This window comes from Pelophylax lessonae (genome assembly GCF_965119305.1).
Source record: "Pelophylax lessonae genome assembly, chromosome: 3".
Taxonomy (NCBI): domain Eukaryota; kingdom Metazoa; phylum Chordata; class Amphibia; order Anura; family Ranidae; genus Pelophylax; species Pelophylax lessonae.
Window position 1 is genome coordinate 390,881,000 of NC_138770.1, and position 24,625 is coordinate 390,905,624.

At 39.4% G+C, this 24,625-nt stretch overlaps 1 protein-coding gene across 3 annotated transcripts; it reads left to right on the forward strand.

Moving 5' to 3' along the window:
* Positions 1-1,010: 1,010 nt before the first annotated feature.
* Positions 1,011-21,687, forward strand: PRDM1 (PR/SET domain 1). Of its 3 annotated transcripts, none has more exons than XM_082249561.1 (7): positions 1,011-1,163; positions 8,287-8,535; positions 12,233-12,352; positions 14,069-14,318; positions 16,630-17,723; positions 17,826-17,954; positions 19,271-21,687. In XM_082249561.1, the coding sequence occupies exons 2-7, from the start codon at positions 8,353-8,355 to the stop codon at positions 19,832-19,834; spliced, it is 2,340 nt and encodes a 779-aa protein (XP_082105687.1). In that variant the 5' UTR covers positions 1,011-1,163; positions 8,287-8,352; the 3' UTR covers positions 19,835-21,687. The 3 variants fall into 3 exon arrangements, with proteins under 3 accessions (XP_082105687.1, XP_082105686.1, XP_082105688.1); XM_082249560.1 differs by lacking the exon at positions 1,011-1,163 and adding an exon at positions 5,099-5,278; XM_082249562.1 differs by lacking the exon at positions 1,011-1,163 and adding an exon at positions 7,837-7,957.
* The last annotated feature ends 2,938 nt before the right edge of the window (positions 21,688-24,625 follow it).

Sequence of the window (24,625 nt, forward strand, 5' to 3'; positions counted from 1 at the left end):
ATCTGGTCTAAAATATCTGTTTTCTTCTAAAGCATTCAGAATGTCCAAACCTTATTTCTAATTGATTTGTGAATATGCTTTTGTATTCAATATCAGAAAAATATAAATGAGTTCTGTAACAAAGTTTCTTAATTGATAATCGTTAATGTTTCTAAAATATGGTAAAGAAGTGATCTGGTAAATTCAAACTCTAAAAATCTACCTACGAAATGGGAAATGGTCAAAGGCTTGAAATACAACATATGTCAGAGAGCGATTTATTTAAAAGGAGTTCTGTATTAAAGGATTTAATAACATTTTTAAATATGTTACTTCTCTATTGTACTTATTACACAGGCTTTATATATATATATATATATATATATATATATATATATATATATATATGTTACTTCTTTATTGTATCTATTACCCAGGCAATATGTTTAGATATGTTACTTCTTCATTATACTCATATACCATTTACAAATATCTTACTTCTTTACTCTTTACTGTATTTATTACAGTAAAAACTACAGGCTTGATTTTTAACCTTTAAAATACATTCCATGATTTACTATTTGGATCTCATAATCATCAAATACATTAGTTTACGTTTGCAAAACTTTTAGATAACTTTGTCCTGGATAGTTTCTTCTTGCTGAGACTAAAGGTTTTGGAATCAGTATTTTAAAAAATAAATGTCATTGTCATATGACTTGCTTTGGGAGGACAATCATTCTACTTTGTCTCACAGCAAACAATTTATGTGGCTTATAAACCAAATTCATACACTGACCCCGGATTGCTTGTTGTGGAGGTTTTCTTTCTTCCTCCTTTTCTTCCAGATTTCACTCAGCCTAAGCAAACTGTCATGCACATCTTAAAACAATTTGGCAATCGGAATTATCAGCCTGGCCCCCAAAAAAAGAGTTTGTTTTGTTAATTGCTCTAGTTAAGCCTAATTACTAATGGGAGGAGCTGTAGCAAGGGGCAGGGCGAAGCTCGCAGCAAGGGAAAAATCCTTGAAGCAGTCTGAGAGACGGCTAGATTTAAAGAGCCAGTGAGAGTGTGTAAGCAGCAGACAGTGAATGCGTGCGACTTAGACACAGATGTTACACATGGACTAAAACTGGAATGCACTTACTCCAACCCGAAGACCTGCTGTATGGAAATATCCCAAGGTATTGGACATTCACTTTACACATGGATCCTTTTTATTATTTCTATGCATTTTTATGACTGCTGATTCAATTTAGATTTTTTTTTTTTTAGATTTTTTTATGTTGTTGTTGTTTTGGTCACTATTTTGTGAAACGTGTAGTCCTATGTGGATTCAATTTGACATATTTTATATTCTTAGCTAACTATGTAAATTCTGATGAGCTTATGAGCAGTTAGAATGAAGTATATGGCCACAATTAAACTAGTTAGAAGTCATTTGCTGCTATAATGGTGATTGGTGTGGATCTCCTGCTGATTGTCTTTGTGTACTGGAGATACTTTGGAGTAGCTGTGTTTACTTTTCACCATGTTATTTATACTAGTTAATCTACTGTACCAGATAAATCTACTTCCTTGCCCCCCACCCGTTTCAGTGTGGACCCTTCTATTTGATGAATGGTTTCAATCTGACACCTTTTATCAGTTAAGCTTCTGCTGGGTGCTGCTTGCTTCTGCATTATCACAAAAAAAAAGTGAGTTATCTGGCATGTGCTGTTAGCAGTCTGACGGATATTGATGTGACGTACAGCGAGGAACACTTTAGGTAAGATTGCCTATTAATTTGTATTGGCCATAGTCCGTAAGAGTTTATTTGGATTTTACGCCGTTGCTGATATTCCAAATGATGAAAGCTTAGTATAGTAAAGAAATGATATAAAGATGTGCCTTGTTTTTGTCATTGGAGAGAATTTTAGGCTAGCTTTGTAGTGCCCATGTGTATGAAGTTTCCTAACTGCCACTGTAGCTTGCAAGGTACCAAGAAATCTCATTGATAAAGTTAAGCCCTTGTATACCTGGTGATTCTGCGTTGTGTGTTCAGGTCGTACTCTTTAGCATACAAATTCAGCAGACACTCAAAAAGGGGTTAACAGATATGATTCGGTAGCTTGCCAGTGTGCATCTGTCTTGTTCTCTGAGCTTAATGAAAAGTACAGTTTAATCACTGGTGAGCCAAATTGAGCATGATTAGCTGTTATTGCAGATTAGCGTACAGTACTGTCTGGTGCAGCAGAGTATTGATCTGTCTTGTGATGGCTCTCACCTCGCTGTCTGCTGTTTCCTACGGGCTGGTGGGCTCAGAAAGGAGGAGGGGGGGGGGGGTTGGCTGGAGGCAGAGCAGCTTCAGGCAAAGGTCCAGATGGGGTTGAAGACTGGTCCTGAAAAGACCATGCCAGGAACTAGGTCAGGTACTCGGAGAGATTATCGGAAACACGCATCATCCCTGTGTGGCAGGAGGCAAGACAAGCAGCACACAATTATGAGGAATTAGAACAGCAACAAGTAGTGCAGATTTACCAGCATTAATTGTCTATTGTCAGGACAGGGTCCTTTCTTGCAGATCACGGCTGCTGCCAACCTCCTAATACCTTTAATGGACTCTCCATTGTAGGATTATCTCTTCTAAGAACAATGTCTTTCTTCAAGAAGAGTTGCTTGGGAAGTTAAAACAGCCACTATAGCCTGGATGTCCTTTCTCTTTAGCCGTTCCATTTACAGAGGAAGTCAGAAGAGGGCCGGGGTTTGCTCTTCTGTCAGCAACTCTATTCCTCCAGGGGACTCCCAGATACCTATTGAACATTAACCCGATGACTCCACCTTGCTCCACAAAGTGCAATCGGGAAACAATAGCCTGTTTGATAGTGCTGAAGATAAGCACAGCTATTGTCTTCAAGAGGCGTCTTTTCACTTTACTTTTAGAGCTTCTTAACACCCTGCCCTGCGAATACTCCGCACTGTGAAAGAGGGGAGCACACAGCCAAACCAGCTGATCCCAATGGGGGGATCTAGAACAAAATAGGTGGGGGTCCTATAGACCTTTTATATATGTCCATATCACATAGATTGGAATTACAAAAAGAAGCGCCTGGATCAAAGTTAGGCTAAAATACCTTTTTATTTAGCTTTTTAGTTTTGGATAGATAGATAGATAGATAGATAGATAGATAGATAGATAGATAGATAGATAGATAGATAGATAGATAGATAGATAGATAGATAGACATGTATAGATTAATAGATTCAAGATATAGATAGATAGATTATATATGTAGATATCTATATGTATTGTATAGATTAATAGATACGGTGTAAATATAGATCAATAGATAGAGAAATATATAAATATAGATAGCTATATATATATATATATATATATATATATATATATTATAGATAATTTGGATATAAAAGACAGAGGGGATAGATATGTATTTAAAATATATAGAATATATATCTAAATATAGAGATAGATAGATAGATAGATAGATAGATAGATAGATAGATAGATAGATAGATAGATAGATAGATAGATAGATAGATAGATAGATAGATAGATAGATAGATAGATAGATAGAATAAAATATTGATATATGTATTTCATAAATAGATAGATAATTTATATATAACAGATTGATATATCTATATTATTTAGATAGATAGATAGATAGATAGATAGATAGATAGATAGATAGATAGATAGATAGATAGATAGATAGATAGATAGATAGACTATATATATGTATTGTATAGATTAATAGATACGGTATAGATAAATATAGATCAATAGATAGAGAAATATATAAATATAGATATGTTTTATAGATAAAATAGATAATTTGGATATAAAAGAGAGAGGATAGATATGTATTTAAAATATATAGAATATATATCTAGACATAGATAGATAGATAGATAGATAGATAGATAGATAGATAGATAGATAGATAGATAGATAGATAGATAGATAGATAGATAGATAGATAGATAGATAGATATTAATAAATAATTGATGGATTTAAAAAAAATAGATAATGGATTCATGGATAGAGAGGGAGATATATATTTTATGTATAGAATATATATCTAGAGATAGATAGATAGATAGATAGATAGATAGATAGATAGATAGATAGATAGATATATCTGTAGACAAATGTTTTCCTTTTGGATAGAGTGGGGACAGGTTAGATCTTATGTGATGTTGGTATTGTTGTGGGGGGCCCCCATTGGGAAAATGTATGTCCCCCTCTATTTGTATTGATGACCACGGTCAGTGAGGGGGAATCCAAGGTTTCTGTTCTGTCCCCAGATGAAGAGGTGGGGTGAAGCTTCCAATGGGGACACCTGTGTAATAAGGGAATTCCCATGCCTCTGGAAGATTTCCTGTAACTTCCTGTAGTGTCTGTGTGCTAGGAAGTGAAGGGAAAGAGGCAGTCATTGGTTGGCGTGTAAAGTTGAGGTTGTATGCAGAGTGAGGTTCCAGAAAGGTTGGGTGTGTGTTCTCTGTCATGTATCACACACATACACGGGGGATTTCTCCGCTCAGCCCCCTACTGCCAGTCATAACTTGCACGAGACGGCCTGTGAAGTGCTGACTGAGGTAACTGAGGTTTCTCGGGGACACGAAAAGAGAAACTAAAATAAAAAAGGGCGGTCATGGCTCCGTAGTGAGTGTGAGGAGAGTACATTACTGCCAATGCTAGAAACATAGAGAGCGCGGCTGCCCCGAGCCCACACAGGAGCCAGCGGGCCACTTAGCCTCCGTCACGTGATAGAGGGCAGCACGTGTCCTCGGCTGGTCCCGGCCGGGCACAGTCCCCAGAGAAAGCTGGCATCTAGCAGTGCCCTCCTCCCCCCATACTCACCTATGGTACACTCTAATTCACAAGGGTAAACCAAGGGAGCTATGTACATGAGAAAGCAGGAGCCTGTCCGTGCTGTGTGTGGGGAGAGACATTAGGCTGGCACTGTGTGAGAGGGAATGAGCCGGGCTATGCACTCACACAATCCCAGCCAGGTAAGCCTATAGCCACACCCTGCCTGTGTCATCGGACACACATGAAACCAAAGAGGAAGCAGGCTGGCTTATAGCTGACTGTGTGACCTACACAGAGCTCTGTGACTATATGCAGATACACAGTCCTACTCCGAGCTCACACCACTACACACTGCACCTGGTTACTGACTTCACCGCTATGAGAACTTCTCCGCTACATACCGACTGGACACCTACCTACCTAACACACACCGACTCTTCCTGAGACTGCGCTCTTCAATGGTCTGTGCACTCTGCCCGGTAAGTGTCCCCTCACTCCTCGTACCATTCCAACTACTCTACTGGGAGACAGACACCGATAACCTCATCCACCATAGGTTTATTATCACTCACTCTACACACCACCTCTGCAGGAAGGCTGTGCCCTGCATCCACTACCCCCTCACATTCTCTCAGCCTCATAGTATGGATACAAAATAGCTCTCTTTTTCCTCCTGTTTCTTCCTTTTTTTATCTATTTCTTTCTCTTTCTTATTCTCCCTTTTTTATTTCTCTCTATCTTTTCCTTTTTTTATCTATTTCCTCTCTTGTTCTCTCTCTTTCTCTTCTCCTAACCCCCCTCTCTTTCTCTCTCACCTCTTTCTCTTACCCATCTCTCTTTCTTATTCCCCTCTTTCTCCTCTCTCTTATCTCTCTCTCTCTCTCATACCCCCCTCTTTCTCTATCTCTCTCTCTCTCATACCCCCCTCTTTCTCTATCTCTCTCTCTCTCATACCCCCCTCTTTCTCTATCTATCTCTCTCTCTCTCTCATACCCCTCTCTCTCTTGCTCTCTCTCTCTCTCTCTCTCTCTCTCTCTCTCTCTCTCTCTCTCTCATACCCCCTCTCTCTCTCTTGCTCTCTCTCTCTCATACCCCCCTCTCTCTCTATCTCTCTCTCTCTTTCTCATACCCCCTCTCTCTCTATCTATTTCTCATACCCCCTCTCTCTCTTGCTCTCCCCCTCTCTCTCTCATACCCCCTCTCTATCTATCTATCTCTCTCTCTCATACCCCCTCTCTTTCTCTCTCTCTCTCTCTCTCTCATACCCCCTCTCTCTCTCTTGCTCTCTCTCTCTCATACCCCCCTCTCTATCTCTCTTTCTCATACCCCCCCTCTCTCTTTCTCATACCCCCTGTCTCTCTATCTCTTTCTCATACCCCCTCTCTCTCTTGCTCTCCCTCTCTCTCTCTCATACCCCCCTCTCTATCTATCTATCTCTCTCATACCCTCTCTCTTGCTCTCTCTCTCTCATACCCCCCTCTCTCTCTATCTCATTCTCATACCCCCTCTCTATCTCTCTTATACCCCACTCTCTATCTCTCTCATACCCCCTCTCTCTCTTGCTCTCTCTCTCATACACCCCCTCTCTCTCTCCTACCCCCCATTCCCTCTCTCTCACATATACCTCTCTCTCTCATACCCTGCTCTCTCATACACCCCTCTCTCTCTCTCATACCCCTCTCTCTCTCATATCCCTCTCTTATACTCAGCTCTCTCTTACCCCCCTCTCTCTTTCTCTCCCTTAGTCCCCTCTATCTTACCCCCTCTCTCTCCTCTCTTTCTCTTACCCCCCTCTCTCTCACCCCTCTCTCTCTCTCTTCTCTCTCTCTTTTTCTCTCTTACCCCTCTTTCTCTCCTCTCTCTCTCTTACCCCTCTTTCACTCCTCTCTCTCTTTTTTTTCTCTCTCTCACCCCTTTTTCTCTCCTCTCTCTCTTACCCCTTGTTTTCTCCTCTCTTTCTCTTACCCCTCTTTCTCTCCTCTCTCTCTCTTACCCCTCTCTTTTTCTCTCTCTCCTGTCTCTCTCTTACCCCTCTTTTTGTCTCTCTCTTCTCTATTTTCTCTCACTGTCTTACCCCTCCTTCTCTCACCTCTCTCTTACCCCTCTCTTTTTCATCTCTCTCTCCTACCCCTCTCTCTCTTACCTCCCTCTCTCTCTTTCTCTCTCTCCCTCTCTCTCAAAACCCCACTCTCTCTCACTGACCCCTCTTCTCTCCTCTCTCTTTTTTTCTCTTTCTTTCTTTTCTCTCTCTCTCTCTCAGGTCAGGATCATAGACAATCCAAGGCTTTGTTTACTGATGTTAGGGGTCGGGATGTGGGTTTATGGAGGTGTTAGGAAGGGCCTTGTGACCCACAGAAATCAGTGAATAAAGTCTTGGATTGTTGATGAGCATTCAGATACCTGTGAGTGCCCGGAGTGTCACGTTTACTTGTTAGACATCCCTTACAGGGTGCACTCCATCCACACTAACCTGTGCAGGGATCAACGACTGTCAGAAATATGTTTGGCATGGTATTGAGCGGTTTTTCTAGCAGCAGATGTAATTCGATTGAATTTTTTTTGTGTGGTTATTGAAGTGACTGGGTAGTACAGCTTCATTAGGGATGTTGATAAGAAAACGCATAGTTTGAAGGTTAGGGTCTAAGCCACCTATCCTAAATGGTTTCATGACCCCAGAGTGAGAGCAGGGTATGACTATTTTATGGAGTCACTTGTGTAGGTGTTGTGAAGGAGTTAATAAGACCCCCTCCCCTCCCTTCCCAACAGTCTAGGAGATTTTGTTGCTTCAAGGGATGCTTGGCAGGATGTCGAAGATTTTTTTATTTTCTTTAACTTCAACAGGATGAAAAAAAAAAGACGTCAGAGGGGGGGATAGGTTGTTTTGAAAGTTGTTTGTGATCTGGAAGCCGGTGGGAAAGTTCAGGCTTCCCCATTCGGAAGAGTCAGGCAGAGAGTTCCGCTCCTTGAAGCATGCGAGTTCCATTTTTAGCTTCATTCAGACGTCGACAACAGCTCCTTCCTCTTCCTTTCCTTGTTTGTGACACTTTCTAAGGAGACACAATCATGTAATAGTCATTAGCAGGGAGGGCACGCTGACACAGAGCACAGAACATGCAAGAGAAGAGGTTGGTCACTGACAACTCCTCTGCTTACAACAAGTAGGCAGTAATCCCTATCCATAGCATGCATCCATCCATCCATCAGCAGAAATGGGGCATATTAAAGAATCACTTCATTTATACAATAAAAATTCTTATGTGATTTAATGTCATCTTGTTATTACTGTGGTATGTAATGTAAAAGGTATTTTTCCAACTCACTAGCTTCAATGCAATTAAGTTGAACTTATTCGGACTCATCCTTGTAAATATTATACAGTTTGAGTTGTACAACAGCAGCTTCCATCCGAAGCTTCTAAGCAGGTGTTTTTTTTTTGTTTTTTTTTTCTCTCAACAGATTTTAACCTTTTCTTTTCTCTGTATTCCAGGTTGCCACACAACACAGAAGTATTTCAAGTTTTGAATCTCCCCGACCAAAGGGGACATAGCAGACCATGAAAATGGACATGGAAGGAGTGGATATGACGCTTTGGCCAGAGGCAGAGTTTGAGGCAAAGTGTACATACATTGTGAAGGATCACCCCTGGGATAGCAGCTCAGATGGAGGGAACACTGTGCATGCACAGGCATCACTGCCTAGGAACTTAATCTTTAAATATGCCCCTGGCACCAAAGAGGTCAGTAATATTGGAGTTATTGCCTGTGGTATCTGGATGGACAACCTTGCCTGAATATCCTAAACACTTTCCAGTATTTGTGATAGTCATAGATTTCTTTTTGTACAGATACTTATACTGTTTTTTGTATTGCGATATCAACTTTTCTTGATCTTAAGTAATAGTAATTGAATAGTCTGCTTATGTCTTGTATTCGTTTTTAACATTTTGGGTAAAAAAATAATTTTTTTTCATTCAATTAGCGATGTCCACACTTTTCTTTAAGGCTAGGATAGCTGCCTTGGTGTCACTTAAGGTTCTGAGTCACCTTATCTAAGAAACTCTAAATTGGGACATCTGTCTAGTGTGTTGTGGTTTTTTTTTTTTTTTTTCTTTTTCTGCATTTCCCAGCAGACAAGGAACCAGTCCATTAGCGAGTGGGTGCATTCTTTTCATTTTTGTTTTTATAAGGGCTGTGAAGTGAGCCAGGATGAGCAACGGGGCTGTTTACATTTTTATATGGCAATTATAGCTAGGTGTACTGCTGAGGTGATCAGCTGGCTTGTAATCTCCGAGACCTTCCTTTGTGCTACTGCATTCCATAGATTTCCGGCAGAGCAACTTCTTAAACTGTTTTCCATGTACTTATAGATATCGGATCAGATGAACACTTTTTAGGATGTTGCTATGATTTTTGTGTGATTTATTCTGCAAACCCTTTCCCAGCTATGCCTCTAAAAGGTTTATGATACAGTCAGTTGCTGGCAGAATTGTTGAAAGCACTCCTTTTTATATAGCAGTGTTTTTGGCCCTTAGTTGTTCACACTGGGGCAATTTCTGATTCGACTTGAGGGAAATCACATTATTTTTAATGGTGCCTGTTCACATCAATGTGACTGTGTGGTTCGACTTTGGAAAAGGTTCCTGTGCTACTTTGGCTCCATAGAATATGCTAACCACATCTGTCATACATAATTAGACTGAAAATCGCACCAAAGTGTAGCACTTTAGTGTGAACCGAGCTTTAAGAGTAGAAGTAGAGTACTTTTGTAATAACTTACTACTTAGTATTTAACATCCCACCTGATTTATTTTGACCACACATTACTCTGAACTTATAAGTACCGTAATTATGCTATATGGATGATAGAGTATGGCAGTGCAGATGTATGTAAGAAAATTCACGGTGGCCTTAGAGGCTTATCAGTTTTATGAAGATGGCGATTTTTTTTTTTTTTTTAGTTATTACAGGTACTTATATAGCGCCGTCATGATACACAGCACTTTGCACATATATTGTACATTCGCATCAGTCCCTGTCCTTACAATCTAAGGTCCCAAACTCACATTCATACATACCAGGGCCAATTTAGACAGGATCTCATCATTTCCTATCTGCGATCAGCATTGAGGGGGCCCACAGGTTTTTACAGTAGTATAGTAATTTCACTATCCTTCCAGTCCTTCCTAGGGAGACTAAAATGATCTGTATAATATACAGCATCATCTTACAGATTTGTGATTGGCTTACAGTATGGATTAAAAAAATCTTGCATACTGTTCTCCAGTAATTTAAATGACACATTTTCTATGCTGATATTGACTGAAAAAAACACAAAGCTGTATTTAACATCTTCAACTTTTGTCTTGTTTTTCCTATGCTCACCTTTTTGAGGCTTGTTAGAGAGGGATGGGTTGCTGTTTTTTGTCTGATATGCCACTGGTTGTTAAGCAGCACATCACGGTCCAAAAAAATGACAAAGATTGATTTTGTAATTTGGAAGAAAGGTCATTGGTGCTTGTGAAGGAATGGAGTAAGTTGGGTTGGAGAAAGATTAACTATGGGGTTACTAAAAGCCCTTTACCTCTTGTCCTGAAGTGTTTATAGAAAAGGCCTTGCCCCAGCAATGAATCATTAGGACCTGTGGGCCTGTTCCAGTGGCATTTTTAGTCAAGTTTAGATAAGCAGCGCTGTAATGGATTTCTAAGCACTTAACGAAGTAATGTATGCGGACAAACCAGAACTGTTCTGTGTTCCTGAAATCTTGGGACTTAAGGAAACCTTTTGTGTTAACAACCCAGAACTGTTCTGTGTTCCCGAAATCCTGGGACAGAAGGAAACCTTTTGTGTTAACCTGCTTGTTGCAGTTCAATTTTCCATGAGCATCACTTGGTTCTTTTTTTTTTTTTAGCTTTGTCCTATTCATTTTTGTTCTGTATGTCACATTGAAAATCAGAAGTTTGTTTCATACTTGTAAACTGGTGTCTCAGTCCTAGTCATTTCAGCACTGCTGTGTCACTAAAACTGAAGTGCCAGATGTTTCTCACTTGACTTTCAAGTAAGGGGGTTTTCAAGAACTACCTACAAGTGCACTCTGCTGAAGGAACATCACTATGTAAATTGCTGTGCATGAAAGTTTGTGTGGGGAAGTTTTGAAACCCCACTGCTCAAGAATGAAAAGTAGTAAAGGAGAAATGGCTAGACACAAACATCTGCTTTTATTAGAACGATTTTGATGGTTTTACCAAGAACTTTCATCACATTACCTCCCTCCTTATAATTCTTGTCCAAGAGTCTGCATCTTTCATTAAGGAAAGCGAATCTCAAGCAGTCTTGGACTAGAATTGAAATGTTAATTGCTTAAGGTTTCCACTCAAATCTTTCAAAGTTGGGGCAAAAGACCCCCAAATGTCTTTCTTCTAAGACTTTTGGTGAATGTTTTTTTATTTTACATAAAGATGTTTACATTGTTCAACAATGCTTTGCAGAGCGAGAATGCTAATCACTCACAACACAACAGTCCTGCCCTGAAGGAGCTTACAATCTACTGTCCATTCCAGTCATATACATTTAAACACAATAAGGCCAGTTTGGGTGGAGGCCACTCTGCAGACTGTGGCATGAAACCCATGCAAACATGGGAATAAAACTAAAACTTTTTTAGTTCTGTAAATTAGCCCAGACATCATGTAGAGAGTCTATTGGCTAGAATAGGTTTGGACCTGAAACAATTTACTATTTCGATGAAGTAAGGTAATTTACCATACCTGCCAGTGTCCACATAGTTGCTGTACAACATTACCCTGGGCTGAATTCTCTATATAATCTTGGCACAGAGAACTATCTGATTACAAGCAGATTCTTTCAGTAGATGGGCTGCTTGCTGCAAAAACTGTTGATTTTCCACTGCTGTTTACTTGACAACATTCGTAATTAAAATTAGAATCAATATATGCTTTGCCAGAGCCTGCTATATAAAATTGTTATCTTGTCTCTTGTAACAGATTTGCTGTTTTTTTTTTTTGTTTTTTTTTGTGTGTTTGCTCAGCCCTGGTAACGCATATAGTGTAACAATAATAGCCATCCTTGAACTAAGTAACTTTCAGTTTAAACAAGTTTTTGTTGTCTATACTGCCCTCTATTGGCACACATGGTAGTAGCAGACTTGTAAAAAAAATTAGTAAAAGTGTTTCATCTGTCATATTGTCTCTCCCTACTACAAAATATTATTTATGTTGGCACAAATGTGAAGATGAACATTTAGCTGGCTGACGGTACATGATGATTGATTAATTGATAATAATATATATATATATATATATATACACACACATTCTTCTGCCCATAACATTCAAGGGTTTGGACCACAGTACGTGAGCAGATAATGCTGTATGCTGAACTGAAGATGCTAATGTTTCTTTCCTTTTACTTTAACAGGTGATTGGTGTTCTAAGTAAAGAGTATATTCCTAAAGGGACTCGATTTGGACCATTAGTCGGAGAGATCTACACCATTGATACCGTTCCTAAGAATGTCAGTAGGAAATATTTTTGGCGGGTAAGTCACTAGATACCTTCATTTAGTTTTGCATAAAATGAATGTATTTGATTGTTTGGAAATGTGTATAGCAGATGGCTCTTTTCCATTTTTGCTATGCTGATCACAGAAACTGTAGGACAGCTTTGTAACTATTAGAATTACCCATTCCCTGCATTTCTTGATAGTTTCACATGGTTTAGTGGCCACTGGGAAAAGAGAGCAATGCCACCAATTTTCTCTACTAGTGCCCGTAAAACCCTCTTAAGGAAATGATGGCAAATCACTTCCTTTCTGATACAATCCACATCCTGCTGGCTTTGATAGAAGTGTTGGCTAGAAAAGCAAAGTTTCCTTCATCACTTATATAGAAAAAAGAGAGGATGTTTGGGGTTGAGCAAACCCCTATAGTGACACTATTTCTTGTAAATGTACTGTGAGTCAGCACCTTCTCTGTGCTCATTCGTACATGGAAACCGATTGGTTTTAGGCAGTTTCTTTTGTTTCACCTCCTATGCTGCCTTTTTCTGAGTTAGCACTTACCAATGTAAACCTTTAAAAAAAAAAAAAAAAAAAAAAAAAGAAATACTTGGCAAGCTAATACTTGACTGCAGCGTCATGCCAACTGTGTTTTTTTATTTTAAAATGTTGTGTGTGGATATTCTGCAATTCCTAAATAAAATGGATATAATATATAGAGAGCAAAGTATTAGGCACCATTGCCAGACAAAACTGGCTCATTTGTGGATAATTTGCAAAACTATTTGTATAGCTTTTCTTTCTTTTGAACCTCTTTTTTTTTATATTCAGTTCTTTACTGATTGTGATAATGTATAGGTTAAAGGTACTAGCCAATACAAAGAATGAGACAGGAATCTGAATACTCCAGACGATTCAGACTGAATTCTTGTATAGAAGCAGTGTGAGGTTAGATGTTGTTTGTATAGTAGGGATCATCAGTCTTTCCTGCAGTCTCACTTTCATGAGCAGAACAACGTGATAAAATAACCATAAAAAGTTTTGTCTCGTGGCATTTTTCTTCTAATTGTACGCCGTCTTCACACTTCATTGTGTTTTTATTTTTAACCCACGGATTGCGAAGGCAAAGGATTTTTGTTTTTTCATATATGCATAAGACACAATAACACAAGACTGTGCTTGTCTCGCAAGAGGAAAAGTGAGTGTCTTGGCTAAGCATGAATGACAGCGCTGGCCATGTTCCAGGTCTGCTCATTGTTATGGCAGGTGAAGTTCACCTTTGCTCCACCCAGTGTTCTGACAAACGGCTGCATTCCAAGTATTTATATGATTAAGTGTTACTTTAGTCCTGTTAGGGGAGGGGGGGTGGAAAATTGGGACATTCAGGGAAACTGCAAGTGCAAAATCCTGTTTAGTTTGACGTACTGGTAATGAGCCTGAACTGACTCAGTGCCTTATAATAAGTCTGTATCATAACAGATGAAGTTGACATGGTTAAATCATCATAGCTATTAAAGGAAGGAGGGATTTTTATAGCACAACATAATTGCAATAATAATGCAGCATAACTTGATGTGCCATTTGATTTTTATGAATATTATGGGAGACATAAAGTACTGAAAGCTATTGTCATCTCAATTGGTAACTTTCACAATTCCTTAACTATTCTTGTGCCTGTATGATCGACATTATATTACCAGTAAACTTAGTTAAGCATAAGTCCCACTGTTTATTAATGAAAATGTTTTCTACTTACAGATATATTCAAGTGGGGAATTGAACCACTATATTGATGGGTATAATGAAGAAAAGAGCAACTGGATGCGCTATGTAAACCCAGCACATTCCATTCAAGAACAGAATTTAGCAGCCTGCCAAAATGGCATGAATATCTATTTCTATACCATTAAGGCCATCCCAGCCAACCAGGAACTGCTTGTGTGGTACTGCCGTGACTTTGCAGATAGACTTCACTATCCTTCATCTAGGGAGCTTGTGATGAATCTCAGTAAGTCTATGAATGTGTAAATAGCAGGGAATGTTTGGAATGTAACTAGCACTGCCTGTATGATCCAATTATAAAACCTGTCATTAAATGGGTGCAACAACAAACATTTCTGATGGCAGGTAAATGGTGTTTCTCCTATCCTACAAAATCTCTGTAAACTCCCTAGTGTTGTACAGTTGGCGTGAAAGTTCATGCTGTCTCTAAATGGTGAGCCCACATACTATATATAATAATTTACCTATATAGTAAAGCAGAATTTACCAGTGTTCATTGGTTGGGGTCCACTGATCCTTTTTATTTAACTGAATAATATAACGCTGACAGTTAAATGGTTACACTATTTTCACACGTTTACAGACACCACATAAACCAATGTGTGTCTTTATTCTCAAGCAAGCTATTTGAAGCAATTTCTGTAGAATTCTTGTTCACTTCCTTTCTTAGGGTAAAGCTGATTGCATCTCTTAGCCTAAAAAGATATCTTTGTGTCAGTTACTATCAGTTTCTGGTCTTCCGTTTTTACATTTTTTTTTTTTTTAACATAACTTTCACCTTGTGGCTTACTTCAATACAAAACAGAATGTCTTATAAAGCTCACAGAGTGTATGTATGTTGCTGTGTGCCACAATACAAGAGCAGAGCTGCTTTTATTGTGCTTTAATACACAATTCTTTTACTTTGAAAAGGTATAGCATAGCTAGATTTCATCATTTTGCCCTTTAGTAATAGACCTTTCAGAGCTGTGTTTTCAGAAGTAAAATGATTACTATATGAAGATTAGACAGTTGCCCCTGAATCTCTTTCTAAAATACAATATTGTATGGCTGTATGCCCTTTATTACAAATCCTATTTTCCTGCGTAGCAGGTAAAGTCTGACTTCTTGCTTTTAATTAATTATTCTTTGAATGAGCTAACAGCTAAACGTTGTTTGCTCTTTTTTGTTCCTTATGCCAGCACAAAAATCAAATGGAGATCAAAATGTAAAGTTTGGCATAGATGGAAATAATTTCAAATGAAAATTCTTAGGAAAAGTCTTAAGAAAATCTGTACAAAAATTCTCAGAACATTAGTTTGTCGTTCGAAAGATTTCATTTGATTTTGGAAGGAATGGACTTTACCAAGCGAAAACCACATACACTGTTATTACTGAAATGAATTTGTTCGAGAAAAATTTTTCATTCTGCTCCTTCAATTTTTTCATGCCTGCAGTCGAAAACAAACATCGATTTGGCGACATTCACACTTGAGTTGAGCGTTTTTTTCAAGCATTTTTTTTCTCAGGCATTTTTGGGCATTTTTTTTTTTAGCATATTTGCAAATATAGGTGTTTTTTCAGGCGTTTTTGCTTTAGCTAATGGAAACCTGTTTAAGGTTTGGAGTGATGCTACAAAAGGAGAGAGGAGCTGCTGTCTGAACTGAAAACGGCTAAAAAAAAAAAAAACACTAATTTCATGCTATTCAGGCCTTTTTAAATTGAAGTCTATGGGGACAAAAATGCTCAAATCTGCTTGAAAAGAGGCTCATGTACTTTTTATTACAGTCGACGGAACACTCAAATGTGAACAGGGGCCATTGAAGAGAATGGGATTTTGCTTGTTGAGCGTTTATGAGCAGCTAGCTTTGAGCTGAAAAATGCCCAAGTGTGAATGGGGTCTAATGATTATAAAAACAAACTTTCTTATTCCTAAGAATTTTTGTTTGAAATTCTACCTATCTTTGGCCAGCTTAACTGAATACTAGTGATGGTGTATTCATACAATTGGCAGTAAATACATTTGTCTTGTCCCTCCATGTCCTTGTTTGTTTTTCATGGTGGTTTAAAAGACACCCAACTGCACTTCCTTTCTGTCATGCTCAGTGAAAGACAGATCGGAATGATAAGCACTATTTATTTTCAACCAATTATCTCTGTCTGCTTTTTCTGAACAAGCTCAATCTATCCCTCGGATCAACACTCAGCTAGTGTTAGCAGGAGTGTGTGCATTGGCTAGGGACATATCACAGGGTATAGTGCCAGAGATGACCCCTTCCGCTGTCAGTGTACACAGTCCTGCTGCTAACCCAATAAATTGAAATCATCCACACTAGGAATTGCAGCATACAGTACTAAATCGGTAGGAACTGCAGCTGTGTGTGATAAACTGTCATCCTTCCTTTGTCTACACTTAAAACTTTTTTTACTAGTGTTGAATATTGTATGATTTTTCAGACTTCTTTTTCTTTTGACTGTGCTTTTTGATAGTGTATAATATATAATAATATATGATAATGTATTGCCCTAAGATAACCTCTTCAATTCTTTTATTTCAGAGCAAAGTCTAATAATTGAAGAAGGACAAATTTCAAGGAAAGAGGTAATACATCAAAAAACCCCACCCAAAAAGGAGCACAGCGTAAAAGAAATCTTAAAGGACACAAATCCATCTACACCAAAGGACATTCTGCTGACTAGTGTCTCCCCAGGAAAAGAAACTGCAGACCCCCTTAAAATTTCAAGCCCTGAAAGATCTTTTATGCCAAGAGTCGTTTATCCATTCCGCTCCCACATTCATGAGGAATATTTAAAGGCCCCTGTGGGGTATGGACTAGAGAGACTAAACTATGTCACGCATTCACCAGTTCAGCTATCCTCTCCACCAAGTCCCTCAGGAAGAAGCAGCCCCGATCAAAGCTTTAAAAGCTCATCTCCTCATGGTAGCCCTGGATCTGCAGTGTCACCACATCATCCATCCCAGGATCACAGAGAATTCTATCCCTTCCTAAATAGACCATACAGCACTGAAGGACTAGCATCATTCCCTAGCTATGCTCCCCCAACCAGTCATCTGCCACCACCTTTTCTATCTTCCTACCACTCTTCCTATTCCAAGTTCTTGTTACCACCTTATAGCATTGGCTGCAATGGTCTTAACACACTGAACAGTATTAATGCCATGAACAATTTTAATATTCTACCAAGAATGTACCCATTTTATGGCAGTATGCTTGGAGGTGGAAGCCTTTCACATCACATGCTAAACCCTGCAGCCCTTCCAGGTTCTTTGCCCCATGAAGGGGGCCGCAGACTGCTTCAACCTGACCAACCTCGGGATTTTCTCATTCCTGCACCCAATAGTGCCTTTTCTATCACAGGGGCTGCCGCTAGCCTGAAAGACAAGCAAATCAGCCCAACAAGTGGCTCTCCCACTGCTGGCACAGCGGCAAGTTCTGAGCATGTCATGCAACCTAAACCTACCTCAGCATTGATGACTTCAAACAGTGATGATGCCATCAACCTGATCAAGAGCAAAAGAAATATGACTGGCTATAAAACTCTTCCATACCCACTTAAAAAGCAGAATGGAAAAATCAAATATGAGTGCAACATTTGCTCGAAGACATTTGGTCAGCTCTCAAACCTCAAGGTAAGACCTCTTGCAAACAGCTTTTGTTTTCTGTGTACTGAGCATCTGCAGGCATCACTGTTCTGCTGGGGCAATTTCTAATATATTTTTGTTATCTTACAGGTGCATCTTCGGGTTCACAGTGGTGAGCGACCATTCAAATGTCAAACTTGCAACAAGGGATTCACTCAGCTGGCACATCTACAGAAGCACTTTTTAGTACACACAGGGGAGAAGCCTCATGAATGTCAGGTGTGTTATTTTATAGGAAAATATTTTTGTGTATGTATGTCGCCCTGGTTTACTAAATAAAATGGTGAACTTTAAAGGCTTAGATATGGATAAATATATTGGATATGTTAGGCCTGATTGGAAATGTGTTCTACGAATGTGATACCCAAGGCTTCACAAGTTTAGTTAGAGGGAACCCCTTCTGTTGGACAAGCAGCTGATTAGTCTGATTATTTCTAAGACTGGTGCTGGCAAACACAACACACAAACAATACAATCTGGTAATGCAACAAAATAATGCAATCCATCAGAGAAAAACATGTTATAGTCTGAGGGAGATTTAAAGATTACGGCATTAAACCCCTCACATTACATGTATATTGTACATTCACATCAGTCCCTGCCCTCAAGAAGCTTACAATCTAAGGCCCCTAACTCATGTTCATATATACACAAACTGGGGCCAATTTAGACTGGAGCCAATGAACCCGCCAGCATTATAAATACCTTTGTTTGCCTTTAAACACATTAGACACACTGCACACATCTGCCAGCTGACATTGTCTATGACAATCCACTATTAATAAATTAATAGTTGTTCTGTGCAACCCCACATGCATTAAGATCTTTTTTACAGTGCAGGATAAGTCTGATCGTAACATATGTGACATGAAATTGTAATGGTTATTGACAGATTTTGATGCTTATGGAGACTGACACTATTTTAATCTGCCGTCACAGGAGCTTAAATTGTTCCCCCACCGCACTTTGTTGCCACACCTTTTTTTGTTTAGCAGTGCAGGTTTTTATATTCATATCACTGTCGGGTAAAATAGGAAGTCAGGGGACTAGTCTATGTGTAAAGTAAACCTGTCATAAAACCAAAACACAGGCTGCCATTACACAGGCCTGTGCCTAGAAAGACTTGTTGCCCAGTGCTCTGAGTCATTAATCCCACAAGTGTGAAGATAAAGACTTCTCCTGTTTTTACTGTGCCTCTGCTGATGCGGATTGGTTATTTTAAAATATTAAAGCCAGTGGGTCAGCCTAAAAGCCAGACAGCTAACATTTTTCAGCAGGGGGTGGATTAGCAGTGGTCACCTTAAGGCAGGACAGAACATCAAAGAGTTTGTAAGGTTTAGGTTGATGCATGGCCACACTCCACTGTAGATGGCCTTAGTTAATTGCAGTACTGGGGTGGAATATGTAAACTATAAAGGTAATATTGTCACCGTATTTGTTCCATTGATACATATCTAAAGTTATTAGGCAATATTTTTTGCAGTTGTTTAGATTATCTAAGGATCACACTAAAAGCTGTATTTTTTTCTCTTTAGGTATGCCACAAACGGTTCAGCAGCACAAGCAATCTAAAGACTCATCTCCGACTCCACTCTGGAGAAAAGCCTTACCAGTGCAAGCTGTGCCCTGCAAAGTTCACCCAGTTTGTTCATCTCAAACTGCACAAACGGCTTCACACAAGAGAACGACCCCACAAATGTATTCACTGCCACAAAAGTTACATTCACTTATGCAGCCTCAATATTCATATGAAGGGAAATTGTCCTGTGTCCCCAAGACCAGGCCTTACCAGGGAGGACCTCACTGTCATCAATGAGGAGATTGAGAAGTTTGACATCAGTGACAGTGCAGACAGACTGGAGGACAGTGACATGTCACCTGCTGTGGAGAAAGAAATATTGACCCTTCTTCGACGGGAAATTGAAGGTGCAAGTGTTAAAGTACCTCTTCCCAGGGGGCTGGGAAATGGACTCCTTTCTTCTGGGTGCAACTTTTATGAACAGTCGGACTCTGTAATCATGAAACTGACACACAGCTCCCCGCTACCTCTGTTACCTGTTAAGGTCAAGCAAGAATCCATTGAACAAATGGACTCCTAACAGACTGTGTAGGAATAAGTGTTATTTATGGAACATTGAGGTGCCCACAGCAGGTTCATGTAGATATTTAAAATGCTGCAACTCAATTTTCACTTGTCAGAGATGAGAATTCTCCCAAAAGACCCACCCCCTAACTCCAAGAAGGAACTCCGAGATGACGTATTCTCAGGGCAGGGATAGAGGCAGGGATATGGCTATTGCCACTCACTTAATATTATTATTATTAATATTATTATTATTATTAAAAGACAATCATTTATCTGTAATTATTTGTCATTGAAAAGTATGTCATAATTTATTATGCAATTTATCCTTTCAAAAGCAATAATTTGAAAATGTTTACAATGACAGGAAAAAAATCATTGTAATTTGAATATATAGATATATAATTGTGTAAATATTTTAATGTGGCCATTGATGTAGATAATTTTTTTTTTTTATTATTTAAAGTGTGAACCTTGATAAACCTCTAGGATCTCCATACCAATGAACAATATTTTGTTGCCAAAGTTGGACATTAGATTTGTGAATTGTATGTTTTATTTGCTTGGTAGTACACGGTAGAGACTCTTATTTCTGTTTAATTTTTGCTCTGATGAAGGGCACATTATGTACAGAATTTCTGCTACTGAGAGCATTAGCAAAGTGTGAGTGAAATGTAGCTGTACACTTCTTGCCATTCTCTTTAGCCACCAATCTCTTTCTTCCCTACTCCAAGTGTTTACTTTTTTATTGAGACTCTACACTGTTCTTACAGTTAAACTGGCTTAGGCATCTGGATGCAAATATCTTCACATTTATTTATGATGGTATATTCAAGGCGTCTCCAGGAAAAAATACATTTTCCCTTTTTTTTTTTTTCCTTTTTATCTTCAGGATTGGCTATGTTCTAATGGTCCTGTTAGTAGTAGACACGGGTAATTTTCTGTTACTGGCGCCCATCTCATTTATTTTTCTATGAGTCATTTCCTTCAGTATTTTGTGTCTTTGTACATTTATTTGTTGTGGTTAATTTAAATGAAAAGGGCATTGAAAAGTTGTTCGACAATTTACCTCATTGCTTGTGTCCAGTGGTTCAGAGGGAGTTGGTTTAACCAAAGCTTTGTGAATTCAAATGAGTAAACCAAAAATATACAGTTTAAAACTGCACAGATTCCTTTTATATACTGTTGCTTTGCTCTCTGACTCCAAAGAATAATGCATTGGCAGGGCTGGACACTTGGGAACGTACAATGATCCATAAAGACAATTATACTGCACTGTCTTGCAGATATGTCATCTGAACAAATAGGAGACACATGTCCAGTTTGGACAATGACTCTAGGTCTCCCTCTGCTGGCAGCATCATTTCATGTTACAACAAAACTTGTGCGGTTTCCCAAGGTTAGGCAGCCTTGTCCGTTAGCATCCAAATTTGGCAAAGCAGCTTTGTGAATAGCGTAAACCTAAGATATGCTCAAATCAGTAGCACTGATTTCTAAACCACTTTTGGCATTGTGCACTCTACCAAAAGGATTGCATTCTAAAGCCATCCACAGAGTCAATGCCAAAATATCCTGAAAAGGTACCAGAAAAGACAGCTTTAAACTGGATCCCTGCTTGTTCCTTTTAAACAGGCAAGCCGTGATCTAAACTAATGTAGCAAGAACTTAGTATTAATGTAATATATATACCAAAGTATCACTACTGTCTCTGGACACATGCTTCCCTTACTTATTGCCAGTAGTGCTTTTCTATACTGCTTAAAGGCTTTTAAGGTATCGCTTTCTCTTTAATTATTTTTTATTTTTTTTCAAAATACATTGTTTTCTTAGGAGTTTATTAAACGTGAATGTAGCAAACAGTGGTTTCTTTCTCTTTTTTGTTTTTCTAAAAAAAATCTGACCAAAGTTTAACTGGCTTTTTACTGTTTAGAACAACAAATTTCTTATGTTTACATATCGGTTTACATTGTTATTTATGTGCAAATTGTCAAAAGATGTAAATTAAATCTAATTGTGCATTTCTTTATACATAAATGGTCTTGTCTTACTTGTATGTGATTTTATTCTTGTTTGTGAGTTCAACAATAGGGATGAGCTTTGGGGATAATCTGGAAACGCCAAAATTTAGAATAAACTAGGAGGTAAAATGAAGGTGGTGTTTAAGGGTGCAATGGTACTTCATTATATTAAAGTCTTTTTTTTTTCTACCTAAAATTAAAAAATGGTTTATACTGCTCTGTTCAAGAAAATTGCACAGGGTGGCTCCTTACCTCCTCTTCTGGAGTGCCCACCAGTTCTCTCTGCTTCTTCGCTCCTGAGTGTGCCCCATAGCAAGCCGTTCGCTATAGGGGCACAGGGGCAGATGCTTCTGAGCTGGGCTGTGTGCTTCCGTAGACACACACAGCATAGCTGGCCATGGTCCCTGCTCCTTGCTTACTGGATTTGATGGACAGCAGCAGGAGCTAATGACTTAAATGGTTACTGAGAGATAAGGAAGAAAAATACTTAAATAACACCTTTACAACCAATTCTTCTTGTGTGTGTATGTTTTACTATCTGGGGTCTTTTTCATGGAAAGGTAAAAAGAATACATTTAAATTGACAGTGGCCTCTTTAACTACTTACCGCCCGCCCACCATCAAATAACAGCGGAGCGGTGTGGCTGTTGTTCTGGGACAACGTCATATGACGGCGCCCCAGAACGGCTTCTCTCGCGCACCCGCATGGGCGAGAAGTGCGCCAATCGTGGCTGCGCCGTGTTGCTAGGACACGGCGTGACTCTGATCTTGGTAAAGAGCCAATGACATGGCTCTTTACCCAGGTGATCGTCTGTGTCCAATCACAGCCGGTCACATGTAAATGAGGAAGTGTCGTTTATCGGCTCTCCTCGCCTAACACTGTCAGTGTGTGGCGAGGAGAGCCGATCAGCGGCTCCTTCTCAAAGGGGAGTGCAGGACAGGTAATCAGGGCACTGATCATAAGTGCCCTGATTACAGAAAAGTTAAAAAACAGTGCCCATAGTGCTGCCAGTCAGTGCCCATCAGTGCCTGCTCATCTGTGGTGCCCATCATTGCCACCTCTCAGTGCCTATCATTGCCGCCTATCAGTGCCCATCATTGCGGCATTAGTGCCACCTCATCAGTGCACATCAGTGAAGGAGCAAATTACTTATTTTCAAAACTTACTGACAGAAAATAAGAAAAAACATTTTTTTCCAAATTTTCTGTCTTTTTTTTTTTTTTTGTAAGAAATAAAAAACCCAGCGGTGATTAAATACCACCAAAAGAAAGCTCTATTTGTGTGAAAAAAATGATAAAAAATGAATATGGGTACATTGTAGCATGACACGCAATTGTCATTCAAAGAAGTGTGACAGCGCTGAGAGCTGAAAATTGGCCTGGGCTGGAAGGGGGCGAAAGGGCACTGTATTGAAGTAGTTAATTTGTATTGCTTTTTCACTTTTTTGTCTGAGAGTTCAAAAAGAGGGAGTGGAGAGCTGAAATTACACTCTGCAGAGCTCAGTGAGGAGAGCTTTAAATCTGATTGCAGAGCTCAGTGAGGAGAGCTGTGAGATCTGATTGGAGGGAAGAGACACACCCCCCCTCCACACAGGAACAGAGCTGAGGCTGTCAATCTTCTGGAGATCCCTCCCCTGTTACCACTTTTCTCTTGGTGTCAAGAACACTTATCAGAAGTGACTCATGCTGATAGCAGAGGAACGAAGCAGCAGACAGAAATGATAGTGGGATATGCTTTGTTTATGCCTGAAGTGTACAACCACTTTAAGCCTGGGTTCATGCTGCTGCGGTGCAAACACTGCATGTAATTTGCACAGGAATTGCAGCGCATTCCTATGCGAATTACATGCGGTGCACTGGGGTGCGATTTCAGCCATGGATTTGTATAGCTTTTTTTTGTCCGCTCCATAATTGTATCGCATGGGTGTTCCATGGGCTCAGATTCTGCAAATCACGCTGCATTTGGCAAACCAATTGCAGGGTGTCATTAACATACGGTTCGCATGGACGGGTTACGATTTAGATGCGGCACCGAATCTGCAGTAAATTCGCCCCGCATCTAGTGTGAACCTAGGCTAATAGTGTGTGTGTGTGTGCATAAATGGGGTAATCCTTTTTTGGCAGTAAAACTTGGGTGCTCCAATAAACAAATGTTCAATATGTATTTGAAGAGGGAGGGCACTCACAGGAATTTCTAGAAAAATATGGTGTATGAGGAACCTTCACACTGTATCCAGTGAACCTCTTGAATCTCCTGCGAGTGCCCTATATCTACAAGTGTGTATGATTGCAAATTTCAGCAAAGCAAAATTTGTACTTTTGCTGCAAAATCAATTTCTCTTAAATCGCTCTACTCATTACTATTTAACACAATTTGAATTCTATGCAGCAGTGTGTAAAAGTTGTCTGCTAAAAGGGTATGTTAATGATGGGGCAAACCTGTAAGCTTTGGTAAAAGCATACAGAATCATTATCTTTATTTCCCTCACTAAATTATAAAAAAAAGCCTTACCCCCCCCCCCCCCCCATTCACAATGGTGAGATTTGACCGTCCCAAGTCACACCCCATTGTTGGCAATAGAACCGTTTAAGTAGCTGTGACTCCGGTACTGCTTTTTGCTGATTTCTTTGTGACTTCCATAGACTTTTGTTGTATGAAGTCTCAAGCCGCAATGAAATCGGCAGCGCAAATCACACTGATGTGCGGGTTTGAAATCATGCTGAAGTAGCGCGATTTCAAAGCCGCAGCGGTGCGAACGGAGGCTGTGTGTTATAAATACATAACACAA